We start from the raw sequence: 18,576 nt of genomic DNA, 5'->3' as shown, positions 1-18,576 counted from the left end.
TTTATCTCAGTCCTGCTGCTACACTCATATCGCTGAGTTCAAGCTTTTGAAGAAATACTGGCACTGTTGTTGGCAGACTTAGGTTTGGTTCCTACCACTAACCCTAAGTTGTATATAACAACGGGGAAAAGTCCATCATACCACAAATATTCTATTTTTATTATTCTTCTCAAGATAGCAGTCACATGGTTAGAATTCAATAAATATCTTCTGATTTTCTGGCTGTTTTCCCCTTGCAAATCTTAGGAGATACTCTCACCACTACTTCGCAGAGTGAAAAGGAGCTATCATGTAAAAAATTCCCTAATTTTCTTCCCTATGCTTCCCTCGAAATTCCGTGCTTCTTTCTTTCTCGGTGGAAGAAGTGCTTCTCCTGTTGCTCAGGCTGCTTCCTCCAGTTGCCCTGGTTCACAGTCCATTTGATTCATTTAAGGACATCACTACATCACTCTTTCCTTTCTTTTCTGAATCTTCAAACTCTCCTCCATTCCTTTCCCTCTGCATATTATTTTGTATTCAATGAATAAGTGAAACCACTTCTTATTTGCTAAATCCAAAAGATATTTTCAGGCCTGATACTGTATGAATTTTGACACTTGTTGATCTCTCTGCCTCTCTTGAACTCTCCCTTCTTTTCCTATTTTTTCTGACTACTTCTGCCTCCGCTCATCTCCCACCTGCCTTGCTGACAAATTCTATGCAGTATCCTTCATCAGATCTTCCTCCTTCTAATATTTCTTTCTAATCTTTTTCCAAATATTCTCACTCATTTACACCTTTTTCTCTAGTAGCCCTATGTGATGACTTCAAATTTGCATCTCCAAAACTTTTCCCTATATTTAATCCTGAATTCTACCTACATCCTGGGCTTGACACACAGAAAGTTCCCAAGGATGTTAAGTTTGAAATATTCGAAGCACATCTTTTATCTCCTCTCTAAACCTCCTCTTCTGGTGTTCTTCATCTCATTTAGCAGTACTGTCATATTTCTCATTTAGCAATAATTCAGGGGAGCATTTTTAATCATCAACTCCTCTCCACTGCCATCCTCAGGACAGTGAGCACAGCGGTTCCCATTTAGGACATAAGCACTTGGGAAATTTGAGGAAAATGTGGAACCCAAAGATAGTGATTCAGCAGACCTAGGATGTGACCCATCCTAGACCCCTAGGATGTGATCTGCAGGATCAACGAGCATCCCAGGTGATTCTGATTAATTGGATTTTTGATCTGTACCTTGAGAAAACATTGATCCAAGGGGCAGTTCTTTTGATTTTGCCTGTAAAATACAACTTGGATCTGCCCTTTCCTTTCTATTCTCACTGCAACTGTGCCCTCGTTTAGTCCCTCATCTATTTTTCTGAATTTATGAAACACACTCCCTTAGATCTCTGACTCGCTATTTTTCTTCTCCATATTCCTTCCTTTAAAACTGACAAGTTCTTCTACTTAAACCAAAATTAAGATTCATATTACTTCTTTTATCAAAACCTATTAGTAGTTACCCATTGAGGAAATTAGCTTCAAAATCTTTAATATCACAGTTTCAAGTCTTCTATGTTGTAGGTTCAAGCTCATCTTCAACTACATATGCTTCAATATCATTTTGATTCCTAGACCTTTTATAATTCCCTGCACACTTCTGAAGTTGTGTCATAATATGCTATTTCCTCAACTTGAACTGGTCTGGTTCAAATGCCCTCTTTGCTTGAAGTTCCCTTGGCCCCTATATAATTCCAACAATCCTCTTTTGCTGCCACTCTTTCAGAGCATTTACTTTAGTTTTGGCTTGTATTTCAGGTCTTTGTGTATCTATTTGTCTTTCTAGTATTATACAGTGTAAAATACACACTCATGTTGTGATACTAAACAGTGTGTTTAGCCTTTCTGAGCCTATTTCTTCCACTGTAAGATAGAGGGAATTACATCCTTCAATACCGACATGCTAAAGAAGTGTTGTCATTGATGAACATGGTGATGTTTAAATAAACAATTTTCTTCTTTCCTTCTCTCCTTCCCTCTTTTAAAATTGTTTTCTCTTTGCCTTCATCTCTATGGACACTCCTTTATTCTTTTCTTCCTCTTTCCTCCCTTGCCTCTTTCTTTTGCACTCTTCTCTCTTCTTTCTTCCCTTATCCCTCATTTCCTTCCTTTTTCTCTTTTTTCCTGATTCCCATAGAGTACCTGGCAGATCCAAGTTGTATTTTAGAGGCAGAATCAAAAGGAATGCCCCTTGGGTCAATGTTTTCTCAAGGTACAGATCAAAAATCCAATTTATCAGAATCGCCTGGGATGCTCGTTTCATACGTATTTTATGCTTGTTTTATACCTATTTGATGCTTCCTAAAGAATTGTTGAATTTTATGCTTGTTTTATACCTATTTGATGCTTCCTAAAGAATTGTTGAATTTTTTAGTGATTTGAGTCAAATTGGTTACACCGTAGTCAGAATGAGCCAATATGATTGAAAATTCTTAATAAAATTCATACTGTATGCATACTATGCATAAATAAACAAATCTGTACATTGTGACATGATCAGATATTTTCCAGTACTTGTACAGAGAAAAGTCTTCCATACTGAAGCAATTCTAATCCTATAAAAACCACAATGTTAAACAAATGCTACTCTGCTTACTAATTAGTTGATATTTTTGTTTTTCTTAAATTAGGAACAACAAAACCATATCCTGCTGATATTGTAGTTCAGTTCAAGGACATATATGCATTGATGGGCCAAAATGTGACTTTAGAGTGTTTTGCACTTGGCAAGTAAGTATACTCACAGTTTTTATTAACATATATAGAAATACATTAAATTTTGTATTGTTAGGAAATAAATGTTGTAAATGTTTAGCTATAAACATAGAGTAAATTGTCTTTTAAGAATTGTGGACCATTAGCTCTTACTTTCTCCTATTTAAGTCCTGTTCCTGATATCCGTTGGCGGAAGGTCCTAGAACCAATGCCAAGCACGGCTGAGATCAGCACCTCTGGAGCTGTCCTGAAGATCTTCAATATTCAGCTAGAAGATGAAGGCACATATGAATGTGAGGCTGAGAACATTAGAGGAAAGGATAAACACCAGGCAAGAATTTATGTTCAAGGTAGAGATATTGTTTTAATTTTCCATACATTTAATCAATATCTTATTGAAAGCCACTTTCATATTTGAAAAACTAGCATAAAATGATTAGTTTAAAAATAGTGATGTGAATTACATTATGCAAAAGGATAAAATATTCATCTTTATGTCTAATTAAGTCACAAATATGAGTATATAAGTTAAGAATTTATGCCACTGGTATCATAGGGACACCAATGGATCAATAGTAGTGTTATTGATAATTTTCAGAAAATATAATTCATATAGTTTGTAGACTTTCTTCAAGCTCTCTTTTTCATTTGTACAAGAACCTAGGCATTATGACTTAGTTTAACCCAGTAGTTCACAAACTTTAGCATGTTTTAAAATCATCTGGGGGCTCATTAAAAACACAAATTGCTGGTTCCCACCCTCAGAGTTTCTGAGTTAGAAGGTCTATTTGGGACCCAAGAATTTGTATTTCTAACAAATTCTTGAGAGATGTTGATGTTACTGGTTCAGGACCCACACTTAGAGAACAACTGGTCTAAGGAAAAGTTTTCTTTAATACAATTTTCTTGGCACAAGTGTTTGATTCTCACACATTAAAATAAGCTTATGTTTGGGAGGAGAGAATGCTGTTTCTCAGTCAATGCTTGAAACTTTTCAGGCTGAAATCATCCCTACAAATACATTCACAAATCCACAATGTGAAGTTTGCAGGTCTAAATAAACATCTAAATAAACATCTAAGTCTTCAACAAGTGTATGCTAAGTGTGTCCTCAGAGGCAGACACTATGAGAGGAGCAAGGACTTAAAGGAAATATTCTGTCCTTGAGGAATTCATACTCTAGTCATATCATACAAAACCCCCAAATTTATACAAGCATATACAGTCAAATAAATATATACCCCCAATATATATAATTATAAAGAAAATAGTGAGAGTGCGATATGGAAAATTACATAAGATATTGATAAAGCATATGGCAAAGGGGTACCTTAGTCTCATCAAAAAGATACATGATAGGAAAAACTGGAGATGATGTCAGCTGAACTGGAATACCTGAAGGCTGAAAGGGTACTGTGACAGGGTCAAGTCCAACCCCTACCCCTATCTCTCAGACCCCAGGCCTCTGTCTATATCGGAATAAAGTAAGTGTCTCCGATGACCCAGGATTTGCAGCCTCACCACCACCATCTCATAAAGTCCACTAAGATTAGGATCATTTTACCTTTACCCTGTGCATTTCATTTGCCTTATAAAGCCCTTGGACCCCAGGGCCTCCTTATGACCTGCACTTTAATACCCACAGAGCTCTGCACATGTCCTATTTAGTCTCTATTTCCCCCTCATTCCCAACTTCTGAAGTCTTTATACTATGCTTCTAGAGCACATAGTCCATTATCAGAATCCCCTATATTCTCAACTTCTTTGAACATTCCCTTTATTCTCTTGCTCTAACTGAAACTTGGCTCTCCCTTAAAGACACTTTCCCCTGTAGACCACTCAAGCAGTGGCTGATTTTTCTTTCACAGCCCTCATCCCCAGGAGCGACCGGCAGTACTGCCAGTACCTGCCTCCCTGCTCTTCACTGCCATTGCTAGACTATCTTTCTTTTCCTTTAATCATCCAGTTTACAATCTTATGTCAGGTCACCCCTCCCCACTCATTGCCTTAAGATTTTCACTATTGACAACTCTCACCAACTACAACTCTACTCCTGACTTCATTCTTGATGACATAAAATCATGTAGACTAGGGTCTTCCCTGGTGGCGCAGTGGTTGAGAGTCTGCCTGCCAGTGCAGGGAACACGTGTTCGAGCCCTGGTCTGGGAGGATCCCACATGCCGCAGAGCAACTGGGCCTGTGAGCCACAACTACTGAGCCTGCGCCTCTGGAGCCTGTGCTCCGCAACAAGAGAGGCCGCGACAGTGAGAGGCCTGCGTACCACGATGAAGAGTGGCTCCCGCTCACTGCAACTAGAGAAAGTCCTCACACAGAAATGAAGACCCAACACAGCCAAAACTAAATAAATTAATTAATTTTTAAAAAATCAGGTAGACTATAATAACTTTTCCAATAGTTTGCCCTCTCAGTTCCTTTGAACTCCTTTCCTCCAATGATCTTGTCCTACAACCTTCCTCAGCAACTCACTCCCACTGCCATGCTTCATACCTTACTGTTACCAAGTTAAAATCCCTTTACGATCTCAAGTTCAAGCATTTCACTCTGATCACCACCTTCAAGCTCCAATACCCAGATTCCTACAATCCTTTGAATCTACCAGCAACTATAATCAGTTAATCTTACTCTGTTTTAACTTACTCTGACATCCCTAACCCTGCCCATCTCTTTCCTAAATCTGGGTTCAATCATTATCGTTCCCCTGCCCACCTGCTCAGCTCACTTTCCTCTCTCCACTTTGCCTTACTACCTTAGCAAAGGCTAATCCTGGAAAAATCTAGCTCTCTGCCTTAGTGCCAGAACCAAGGAACTTGAATATGACTTGAGATGAGCACTACCAGGCTGATTAGCCCATTTTGAATTAAGCATCATTAACTTTAAATGGACCCTTAATGTCGCCTGGCAACTAGACTACATTTCTCCAGATTCACTTACCTCTCACTCTCTTAGATGACCATTTCATGCCTTCATGATTTCCTTCAAACCCACAGTACCTCCTCCTTCAACCTTCCTCTCAGCTAATAACTTGGCTTCCTATTTCACAGAGAAAAAGGTAGTAATTAAATTGGAGCTTTCACAAACTCCCACTCCACATCTACTGACACCTACTTCTCTACTCTTATCTCTTTATATTCTAGATTCAGCTGCTCTCTGAGGTCAACATCTCCACTTGTACCCTAGACTCTACCCCTCTTACATAATAAATTAACACATAATTCTTTAAAACCTTATATATAATTTTGAAAGATTTACATTATAAGAAAAAGATAAATTATTTTAGTGCTATTCGTGAATTAGCTTTCCAACAAAATGTGGTTCACAAATAGAAAAACAATTATGAATTTAATTACAGTTACCTAGTGCTGTAATATTGTAAGATAAAGTTTACCTGCTGACCTGTAGAAATACAATTTCACTGACTCTATCATTGATTTTATGACACACAGAGTATTTGATGTATTTTCTAGAGGAAGATCAACTAAGTGTAATATTTGTCCTCTTGAGATGATGATGAATGTTGACTTGCATTTGACAATTTTCAATGTTCTTTACTTTTAAGCATTTCCTGAGTGGGTAGAACACATCAATGACACAGAGGTGGATATAGGCAGTGATCTCTACTGGCCTTGTGTGGCCACAGGGAAGCCCATCCCTACCATCCGATGGCTGAAAAATGGATATTTGGTATGTATGTTCAAGTGCTTTGCAGTTCTTGAGCCTATGTTCCAGTAACATTTCTGGGTGATCCTGGGATAAAGTTAGCAGGAGTATCAATAGATTAAGGGCATCTAGCCCCTGAAATATAAAAGTCTCCTTTAAAAGAAAAAACCAGAAAGTGAACATAAAGTGTCTTTTTTCAGCTTAAACATTTTCTGTAATCTTATGTCTACCTTCTCTCTCTCTCTCCTTATTGTTTCCTTTGTTCCACTTTTCACCCTCTTCCTATGCATCCATCTCTACTACCTGATATTGTCCTCTTTTTCTTGCCACTGTTTCCCTGACCCCACAGAAACAGAGGTAAGAATGAAGGTCCTACCTTTAGCCCTGGGGACAAGTAGCAGCAGTGGGGTCCTTCTCTACCTTCCCACTGTAATCTCCCAGCTGGGCCAAGAGGGAAAAAGGTGGACTCTCTTCTCTGTAGGATGAATAGAACAAGAGCCACTGGGCATGGTAAGTGGGTTTTACTTCCCCATACCATGAAAACCTCACTCCACTAGACTTAGTTAACAGTGGGGGCAAAAATAATGTACCTAAATGCAAAGACAACCAAGCCCAAACCCAAATGAAACCATTTCTATTAAAGTCTATCAAGAAAATGTGTTTCACTTTGTGTTCTTTCCAGTATCATAGAGGGGAATTGAGACTGTATGACGTGACCTTTGAAAATGCTGGCATGTATCAGTGCATAGCTGAAAATACACATGGAGCCATTTATGCAAACGCGGAGTTGAAGATCTTGGGTCAGTATTATTTCTGGTTTCTGTTAACAATCAGCAAGAAAGCAACATGTTAAAATGATCTTTCATTATACACAGATTATATTTAATTTCACATTACTTTCTTGAATTAGAAGTTAAACTTTTCTAAAATGTGGTTTGAAATAGAATGATATTATTATTTTCCTTTCATTCATGAACAGTAAATAAATTGGAGGCAACATGGAGTATAAAGGTTTTTAAGACTTTTTTAATGGTAAAGCAAACTTTACACATGCCAATTTTTATGTCTTGTTCTCTCCTATGTTTGGGCAGCTAAACACTGCCAGGACATCACTTAGTGAAGATTGATGCTTCCGCAATGCCTGTGAGCCAGCCTCAGATGAGTGTTTAGCACTTGGTAGCTTTATCAGTCCCTGGGTCCCTGGGTTAAAATTGCTATTGAAAACCTTCGAGACATTCCTCAATCCCCTTACCCCACACTCACTCCTACTTTCATATTACTTTCTTACTTCTCCATGAAAATTGAAAACCACTGAAATAAAATATTTCAACTTCCCATCCCTCTTCAAAACTATCTGAATCTTTACTACACTTGTCCTTTTGATACTCGTTATCCAGAGGACGATGTAGCTTGTTCCAAAATAATCCCTTTATCTCTGCCCTCAACAGACATCCTTTCTTCGTGTGCATATGTGTGTGTGTGTGTGTGTGTGTGTGTGTGTGCATATCCTCAGGCTGCCTCTCTTTCTGGTCATGCTTTCCTCTTGAATTCTCCTCTCTTTTGTCCTTGGTGATGCCATGCTCTGATACCTCCCAGATTATTTTGTCTTGATCGCCTTCATTTTCCTTTTTACCCCTTCCCTGCTCAGTTGGAAATCTTGCTCTCTTCTAGAGTTCCATTCCTCTGGTTGCATTCCATTTTCTTACTCATTCTTTCATGTATTTTATAATATTATTCCTCAATTATTATTATTTTTAAATTTTTTAAAAAACCTGGATGATATCTTCTTTGCCCATTAACTATCAAGGACCCCTTAATTTATACATCCGGCCCAGAATTTTATCCTCAGCTTCAAGCTCACTATAAAATCTTCTTGGTAGAAATGGTCATCTGGGTAACTTCACAGATATCCCAAACTCAGCATGTCTGAAACCGAATTATTTCTCACTCATTCACATCATCTCCTCCTGAAACATTTACTGTTCTAAAGAATGACACAATCCACTACATACTTTCCCCCCATTACATCTATTAAATTTCTCATTTTTATCCCATAAATCTCTGAGATTTTTTACTTTCTTCTTATTTTCATTACAACTACTTTAATTAAAAGTATCATGTCCTTTTCATACTATCATGTCATTTTCATACTATTTGAAGTGGCTGTCACCAAGTTTAGGAATATTGTAAGTAATGAATCAGGTGGGCAGGATTTCTCTGCTAGAAATGATTACTGAAATGATAAAACAATGACTCAGTGCAGTCTCTTTTATTCTTGAAACACCAAAGGGAAATTTTTTAAAACATTGGTATCACTGCAACTTGAGTAACACTAAAAACACATGAAAGACACTGAGACAGTTATAAGAAAGTATTAAAGAAAGCTATCTTTAAAAAGAGTTGAGGCCTTCTTGATTTTAACTTTTCCTGCCTCTTCTTATAATGCTGAGTATCATATTCCATTTCTTCCCCCTAAAGTCAAAATTCCTTGCTAATATATTTAATCTAGTTTCTTTGGGTATCAAGGAAACATTTAGGCTTAGGCTTCATACCCTATCACTTTGGTATGAAATGCAATGAAATCATTTTGACTCTTAGAGAAGATATGAGGTGAATTTCAATTCCTTCCAAATGTAAATGCTTTTGTTTTCTGTAAAATTTCTTGTTAATTGTTATATATTACAAGAGAAAATGAAAATTTAACAGCTCAGACTGAAAGATCTTTCTGTCTTCAAACCTAAATCTTGCAATCATTAATCTATTAAGGCAGTAATTAAGCAAATTGATCATTTTGAGACTGAGATTAATTCCTGACCATCTTTATATTTGTTTCAATCAATTTTTGTTTATTACCTTTAGGAACAGTGTTTCTCTCTCTTCTTTCCTGAGTTATTTAGTTAATTCATTTATTCATCCACCAAATGATTATTGAGTGCTTACTCTGCACCAGATACTAGTCTGTAATAGGCTCAATAAAGAACAAAAGAACAAAAAATATATATATATATATGTATGTATACATGAACATGGTCTAGATTCTGTCACTAGAAATTCAAACATTAGGTAAGCATGGGTCATTTAAATGACTGCACCAAATCAACGATTTTATTAAGATTGAACAGATTCAGAAAAAAGTCTTATTTTCTAGATAAATTTAGACTTTCTAAATATAATCCGATGAAAATTTCTCTCATTTTATAAGCAATATGTCACCCACAATATTTATTTAGCCTATACAAAATACCACATGCTGTGTTAGGTGTACAACACAGGTTGGTTGTTTACTTATTTATTTCCAATTATAAAAACTCAGACTAAAAGAACAATGGGATAACCTAAATCAGTTTTATAAAAAGTGTGTTCTTCAGAGCTTGTTAGAAGTGCTGAATCTCAGGTCCACCCCAGATCTATTAAATAGCATTTTACCAAGATCCTCAGATGATTATGTTGCACAAATAAAATTTGAGAATCATGGGACTAGATGATGAAGGGTCAAGACCTGGATAAAGATATACTTAGGCCTAGAAAAGCCCCCAGAAAGGACAGTTTTATAGATGATTGGGATGTGTGGAAATAAAAAGATGGAATCCTCCTGGAGTCTGCAAAATGACAAAGAGATTGAGAAATGAGCTAGATGTGGGGAAACTAAAGAAAATTAGAGCATATCATCAAGAGAGTAATATATTTTGAGACTCTATAGCCTGTTTTCATAATTATTGATCTGTACTTTGAAGTAAGGATGAGCTACAGGTGCATTATGTACTTCTCAATTAATTGAAAACATCATTCCCATAACTGTTTGTAGGTTGGTCCTGAAGGCAGGGGTCTCTCTGTTTATTAAGGCATCTCATAGTGTCTGCATGCAGTTGGTACTCAATAAATGTTTGTATAATGAAGGAGGAGTCATATTGTTTACTGAAAAGAGCATGCTTGCAAATCAGACAGATCTAGATTCAAATGTAAATCCCATTTTATACCTTACTGCCTGTGGCACCTTTGGCAAATTATATAATCTTAATAGATATCAGTTCTTTCATTTGTAAGCTGGGGACAGTTCATTCAAAGTGTGACTATGATTACAGATTATGAATATGTGTCAATATTAATAATTGCTCAATTTCCTCTATCCTTTCACTTAACTTCCCTTGTGCAACTGAGTCAAGACACTTGAATTAGGTATTACCTTCAAGGTAAATATTCATACAGCATTTGATTACAACTTAAATGTGTGATAATTAATCAATTATCACCAAGAATTATACATTTAAAATGGGTAAATTTTTGATAAGTAAAATATACCTCAATAAAGTTTTAAATAAAAGAAAACAATTATTATTATTAGGCATGGAATGTCTGTTGGTCATTGCTGATAACATTTGGTGAGATTAATCTTTTCTATTGATTATTAATCAAAAGGGAATAAAAGATGCTATAGTATAGAAGAAACTTCTGTTTCTTTTTTTAGCAAAAGAGACAAATAATAGTTTACTTTCTTTTAGCTTTGGCTCCAACTTTTGAAATGAATCCTATGAAGAAAAAGATCCTGGCTGCTAAAGGAGGAAGAGTTATAATTGAATGCAAACCTAAAGCTGCACCCAAACCAAAATTTTTATGGAGTAAAGGTACAGAGCGGCTTGTCAATAGCAGCAGGTCAGTCCAGAAACTGGAAATCCGATTGCAACTCAGTACTTGGGAAAGTTTACTTTGTAGAGAACTTGTTTTCATATTCATAGTGTAAATAATTTTTGTTCTAACTTTTCTCCCCAGAAGATATCACAGCTCTAAGGTAAACAGAAATGCCCATCACTTTCAGTACCTATTATAAACAGAATTCAATTTTTAGACTTCTAGAGTTTATAAGGAATTTTAAAAATTGAGGCTCAGAGGTTTGTGACAAATTGCCCAAGGCCACAAAACTAATTAACTATGGGAAATAAAATAGGGTCTTTATAATTTTTCCCCTAACAAGGGCTTCTATAGCCATTCATATTTGATTTAATTTTATGCAATTAGCCTATTAAATATTTCAGTAGGGAAATAAAAGGTGATTTTAAAGTACAAATCACCTCTTCCCTCTTCTGAAGTGAACAGGAACTTCTAATCTTCCTAACTATCTATGGGGAGAAGGAATGTTGGGAAAGAGGAGAATTGGGATGTGAAGGTTGGGGAGCAGCAAATATTTCAAGCAGGGAGCACAGCCTGTGCAAAGGCCCTAAGGCAGAGAGCAGAGGATGTATAAGGAATGTAAGAACTAAAACCAACATGGCTGTCTTTAGAATAAAATGGAGAACAGTTTTAAGGGATGACACATAGTAAGCCAGGTCATTAGTAACAACATTTTCTGTGGCTTCATCTAAGAGTAGTAGAAATCTGTCTAAAGACTTAAATAAGGGAGGAAAAAAGTAGTTTTTGCCTTTAAAAAAGTATTCTAGCAAAAGTATAAAAGATAAATCTTTACAGTAATCCAACAAAGAATGTAAGGTGGGTGTTATCTCTGTTTTGATGTATCTAAAGCCTGGAAAGGTTAAAGTGACCTTCTGAAAATGTATCAGTCATCTCCAAGCCAGAACTTGAACTTGTGCCATGCTGATATGGAATGAACACATGGCAACACAGTTTTCTTACTAGAATAATCACAAGTATGGTTGTGCATGAGACAAAGCTGTGGTTGGGGAAGGGTGTGCAAGGACAGCAGCTGCTTCCCTGAATACATTAAATTCTATAGGTAATATGTCTGACTAAGATTTATTAACACTTTAACAAAATGATACTAGAAGAATCAATGTTAAAGGAAAAGTCAATCTGTGCAATACAGGGTTGAAGCTTTAGCAGTCAGATAATGAGTGATGCAGACCATGATCATAAGGTAGTTCCAATTTTAGCTATTCACTACTGCAACAGCCTAGAGCATAGCATTCCCTATTGGCTGCACTATTAGCTCTCTCTCCTTAATGAAAAGAATTTTGCTCTGATTCTGATGAGGACTCATGCCATGGGCCTCTGCAACCACAAATTTCTCAGAACCATGCTTCATGGATTTGTTTTTCCTAAATACCAACATGTGTTCAAAAAAAGAAAAGTCTAGCTCCTAAAATCTTATTATTCTAGTCCTGTCAATATTTTTAAAGTATTTGAATCAAATTGTATGACCTTTTGATGAAAGAGTCTATAAATCTAATTTTTGCTCACTATGTTAACCCATTAGTAGCTCAGATTATTTAAGTATCTCTTTATTATAGATTTGGTATTTCATGTAAAAATAAGTTTGAATGTTATAAAATAGTATGTATTAAGAAAAGTTAAACTAATAATTACTTTTAGAGAAATATTTCTGTTGAAAATAATATTCAAGGAGTAACTGAATAACTGTCTTTGAGCATAACTATAATCTCATTCTGATTAATATAATTACCTAAAAACTGTTCCACATTACTAAGTTATCTCTGTGCCTGGTAAATGGTTTGTAAAATGGCATATGCAGTACTTGCAATCAGGAGAGAGGAAATATAAATCTTGATAAGTTGTAATTAAGTTCTCAATTGTATGATTTTATTTAAGGTTAAAATTATATGCATTCTCCAATAGAATTTCTTTGTAGTTGTTCATTTATAACCAATGGACTGCTATCAACTCTAAAATGGTCTTTATCTGAACCTTTTATATGAGAGTCTCTCCAAGATTCTTTTCTACCCCAGAGTTGGTGTGCTTTAAACATTAACAAATAAGATGGAGGTTATACTGGAATAATTTTGACAACAATAAGTGACTACTTTATTAAAGACCAGATGGTTCATGGCTTGTTTGACTGTTTATCTATATGATCTAATCTGAAAATAAGGATAAGATTCTGATAATTTAACTACATTGACTTTAGAATATGGATCATTATTCAAAAACATCAAGTTCCCTAAATACTCTTACTGAAAGTAATTTTAATGTCATGGACAAAGTACCTGAAAGTGTAGGTGAGCTGAACAACACAAGGAAGTATACCCTTTAAAGATGACAATGATCAATTGAGAGCTAATATATGTGAGAAAACTAAGAATATAATGTGGGTTTTAGAAAGATTAATTGTTGCTATTGTTCTTTCCATTGCAACTTGATGATAATTTTCATTGCTTTACGTACAAAATAATTAAATGGGGTGGGGGTGGAAAATTGGCTAAGGACTTACACTAGAGCTTAGTGAGAAAAAATGAGACATATTAATGTTAGTACTGTGTTAATATGAGTTCTATGAGAAGCAGATGACAATGCGGGATTTGCCATGCAAGAGATTTATTAATGGCAATGCCTAGGAAGGAAAACAGAGAAGACTCTTGGTGAAGCCTGGGACAGCCATCTGAGATTCAGGTCTGCTTCCAAATGAAGGGGAAAGGGAAGGAAGGAAGAAAGGCTGGGTAGAAATGGACTGCAGTGCAGATTTAATAGAGTGTGGTAAGACCACTGGAAAGCGTTCCAGCTAAAAATGCCCATCAGAGGAGTCTGATGTCTACTTGGAATACGCAGCCTTAAAATTCCTCCTGGACTCAGTCATTGGCTGAGAGCAACCTGTGGAAAGTGTTGTTTTGGCTCAAACACAGTGATGGATTTCTGAGTGCAGCAGCTAGAGCTGTGGATCAGTTACACTCCTCACAGTGAGAGAACATAGAGGGACATTGGCATAGCTTCCACAATATCAAATAACTACTTTTATGTTTATGTTTATATTATGTTATTACATTATTTCTTCAATAAGTAAAAAGTATTCTGAAATGAGCTTAAGTTGGAACTGGGGAGTTAAAGACGAGCAAGGAAATTATGGAATATATTCTTGATTAAATTTTTGGTGTTTTCTTATATGGAGATTTTTATTAATAAAGTATGTATGTAGTAATTGTCCTTTATGAAGCTCTGCTCTTAAAATGGAATATATGGAGAATTGTTGGCATGTGTTTGTACAAAGCTTCAGAGATAAATTAAGGTTTTGGAAATTATATATTTAAGGAAAGTAAAAATCAGATCTAAATAGACATTTCTGCAAAGAAGACATACAGACGGCAAACAGGTAAATGAAAAGATGCTCAGCATTGCTAATTATTAGAGAAATGCAAATCAAAACTACAATGAGGTACCACTTACACTGATCAGAATGGCCATCATTAAAAACTCTACAAATAGTAAATGCTGGAGAGGGTGTGGAGAAAAGGCAACCCTCCTACACCCTTTGCCACACCCAAAAGCATGACAAAAGTCTACCCTTTTGAGGATGTGGAGGTTCCTCATAAAACTAAAAATAGAATTTCCGTATGATGCAGCAATCCCAATCCTGAGCATATATCCAGACAAAATTATAATTTGAAAAGATACATGCACCCCAATGTTCATACAGCATTATTTACAATAGCCAAGACATGGAAGCAACCTAAATGTCCATTGACAGATAAATGGATAAAGATGTAGTATATATATACAATGGAATATTACTCAGCCATACAGAAGAGTGAAATAATGCCATTTGCAGTAATATGGATGGGCCTAGAGATTATCATACTAAATGAAATAAGTGAAAAAGAGAAAGATACTATATAATGTCACTTGTATGTGAAATCGAAAATATGACACAAATGAACTTATTTACAGAATAGAAACACAGACATAGAGAACAGACTTGTGGTTGCCAAGGGGGAAGGAGATGTGGGGGGATGGATGGGGAGTTTGGGATCAGCAGATGCAAAGTATTATATATAGGATGGATACACAATAAGGTCCTACTCTAAAGCACAGGATAGTCAATATTCTGTAGTAAATCATAATGGAAAAGAATATCAAAAATTTTAAAATAAAATAAAATCCAATGACAGGCAATCCAATATTGAATGTAAGTGCAAGGCATTATATAGTAAAGTTATATAATAAATATATAAATTATATGTAATATATCATAATATACGTAATATTAATGTAACATAAATTATATGTAAGAGTTAGGTATAATAAGGTTACAAATAATGAGTTTTCGGTCTCCTGACTCCAAGGAAGAGGCAGACAGGCAGAGGGAATACATTTAAGTTCTATTAGTATGAAAGATTTAGTTTCTGTTCATAGAAGAATTTCCTAAAAGTAATCTGTTACAGAAGCTTTTACTAAGATAGGTTTTACAGTATCATTCTTTGAAATTTCCTAAAATTAAAATATGTTTGTATTCCTCTGTGGCTGTGGAAATAACAGTCCATTCTAACTACCAAGTCTGAAGTCCTGGGGTCACATTCCTGGAAGATCTGGGCTCACTTCTTTCAGGCCTATGACTGATCTAAGTCTGTCTCACAGTGGTTTAAAAGTCATTTTATGGTGGCATGTAGAGAGCCACAGCTTCAGTTAAACTCTATGTAGTTCATACATTCAAAAACAGGTTGATCGAGTGCCTACTCATTGTTTCATGTCTCACTCCTTAAGGAATTCCTGGAACATAGTTTTTTGTTTTTTCCTAATGATTGTATACGTTAATGAATATGTTACCTTGAGATGGGGCCACAAACAAAGCAGATACAAATTCCTGACATCAGGATGCTACCATCTAATGCAAGGATAGATTAACAAGTAAAGCTGAAGTATGTCTGATGAAATATGTGTTAGGAAGAAAAATCTGGGAAGAGGGATATCATGGGGAATGCCAGGACAGCAGCAGTGCCATGGGTGAGTGTGTGCGTGCCATACTAACTAGAATTTATCAGACAAAGCTTTACTGAAGGTGCCACTGTGCAAAACCCTGAAGGTTGTGAGAAACAGATTGTGAAAACGACCAGGGCCTAAAAGGGCAAAACAAGGGCTGTGGCTTTTACTATGCATGAGATGGAAAACTCACTGGAGGCTTCTGAGCTGTAGAGTGACATCACTGAGCCAAAGAGTGACATTGTATTACTTATGCGGTGTATGTCTTCATGTCTGGCTGACACGTGGGAAAAGAAACTGTGTAGAGGCAAGGTTGGCAGCAGGAGGACAGTTCGAGATTACTGTGATAAGTCCAAGAAAAAGATGAAGGTGGTTTTCCAAAAAAACTTGATGCTGAGAAAGAATATTCTAAACAAAGGCTAGAATGTTTCATCTTGAAAAAAGTCTCTGTCAAGCAATTTATGTAAAACTTTAATGATACTAAGATGTTAGTGTTTTTAATCTAAGACATAGAATAGTAACGTATTTCATTAAATTAATTTTGTGAAATATGTATTTCTTTCATTTCAATAGAATAGTCATTTGGGAAGATGGCAGCTTGGAAATCAATAACATTACAAGGAATGATGGAGGTGTCTATACATGCTTTGTAGAAAATAATAAAGGGAAGGCTAATAGCACTGGGACTCTTGTTATCACAGGTAAGAAACCATTTGATTAACTTTACTTGTTTTTTTAAAATTTGACAGTGCTTAATTTCTAATGTACTATAAGACGTGATTCAGCACTAAGCTTATAAGACAATCCACGTTTTGATGTTTCCATTTCAAAAGCCTTCTGTGCAAATCTCTTGTTTGATGAAACTATTCTTGGAATTTAAATTTGTAAACATCTTATTGTTTTGCACAGAGATATTGATTTTAATTGAATTTAATTATTAATTTAATTTTTTTATGTACTAGATAATATGTTGTCTCATATTTTTTTGAATTGTGGTTTACTCCTTTATTTAAAAATGTGTAGATCCCACACGAATTATATTGGCTCCAATTAATGCCGATATCACTGTTGGAGAAAATGCAACCATGCAGTGTGCCGCTTCCTTTGATCCTGCACTGGATCTCACATTTGTTTGGTCCTTCAATGGCTATGTGATCGACTTTAACAAAGAGAACATTCATTATCAGCGGAATTTTATGGTATGTGTTTTATTTTTCATCTTATTAACATCCCAATGCCCCCCATGTGTCTGCATTGCACCTGCTATTACCATAATCATGTACATGAGACTGGAAAACAGGCAAAATTTTTTCATGGGTCTCCTTATATTAATTGTAGTATCCTGAACCTTTCTAAAAATGGCTAGCCCTGAGGATTTTGGTAGCAATATTAATCAATAAATATTCATTGTGCTTTAGGTCCACTTCCTCTTTATTATAATACAATTTTTATATTAATGTGTACTCTGCCTCATTATATCTGTACTATAGGTTCTAAGTGCCTTCACATTCATTTTAAACTAAGTAAGAGCACAGAACTTATCCTTTGTTATAGTGATGACTTTATGGCATTTATTTTATTCTTTGAGGGTAAGGAATAGACAAGCTATATATGTGGGAGGGTTTGGAGAACTAGTCCATGCAACTTTTAAAAGGGTTAAATGGCTGTATTTTAAGAATAAGAAAGCTTACATGATACAAATCCTATAATTAAGCATAGTGGTATCGTTGTATAGAAATGAAAATAGAGGAAAAAGACTGGGAAGTAACGCAAGTATAACAACTTGCATAGGAACACACTTGTTGCACTGATAGGGCTGCCTAAATTACAGTGTATTTAAAGGGCAAATTGATCACTTCTTCTTCCAGTCTGTTCTTTAGAAAGGCAATCATTTAGGAACCTAAAGACCTATTTAGAACATATGCTTAGTCAAGAAAACTTTAATTCTAATTTTAGAAGTCAATTTTTAATAAAAGTTTGAATTAACTCAGTAGAATATTTAAGATTTTCAAGTCCTACGAACTCTGAAGTTTGATATGTATCTATTATAATATTATGTTTTCAAATTGTCTAACTCTTTTACAAAAATTCTTCTAGAACTTTCCACTTTAAAAAGCCAAAACAAGTTTTCAGTCAGGTTAAGATTGTTTTTAATTGGATGGAAACATTTATTCTTAAATTTTTAATAGATAGATTCATAGAACAATTATCAATACAGTATCAATGTTTGTGCCTTCTATATGTTAACTGTAATTCCAGTTTCTTTCTTTTTAATCTAACAGATCTAGCTAAAACTGTACATCTACAGTGAATCTACTGTCTTTCAGTTTCTGAAACAAATTTATACTTTAAAAATAAACAACTGGGAATTTGTAGAGAATGATTTTAACATTATACCATGTGATATTTTTTTCTTTATATATCTATTTTGATGTGCTTAATTGTAAGAATGCCCAACATTAATAAATTTGGCACCATTGTCTTTAA

General features: G+C 35.4%; 1 protein-coding gene across 4 annotated transcripts in view; it reads left to right on the top strand.

Moving 5' to 3' along the window:
• Window positions 1-18,576, top strand: part of CNTN1 (contactin 1) — a 374,843-nt gene that overhangs the window by 232,921 nt on the left and 123,346 nt on the right. For all 4 annotated transcript variants that reach the window (XM_032645482.1, XM_032645483.1, XM_032645481.1 and 1 more), the window contains 7 exons: window positions 2,673-2,772; window positions 2,926-3,107; window positions 6,335-6,459; window positions 7,118-7,235; window positions 10,935-11,085; window positions 16,663-16,790; window positions 17,113-17,288. In XM_032645482.1, the coding sequence (XP_032501373.1) occupies window positions 2,673-2,772; window positions 2,926-3,107; window positions 6,335-6,459; window positions 7,118-7,235; window positions 10,935-11,085; window positions 16,663-16,790; window positions 17,113-17,288 (980 nt within the window). The remainder of the gene's footprint in view (window positions 1-2,672; window positions 2,773-2,925; window positions 3,108-6,334; window positions 6,460-7,117; window positions 7,236-10,934; window positions 11,086-16,662; window positions 16,791-17,112; window positions 17,289-18,576) is intronic.

The sequence above is a fragment of the Phocoena sinus genome, chromosome 10 (genome assembly GCF_008692025.1).
Source record: "Phocoena sinus isolate mPhoSin1 chromosome 10, mPhoSin1.pri, whole genome shotgun sequence".
In the NCBI taxonomy this organism is placed as follows: domain Eukaryota; kingdom Metazoa; phylum Chordata; class Mammalia; order Artiodactyla; family Phocoenidae; genus Phocoena; species Phocoena sinus.
This window is presented reverse-complemented; position numbering and strand designations above follow the sequence as displayed.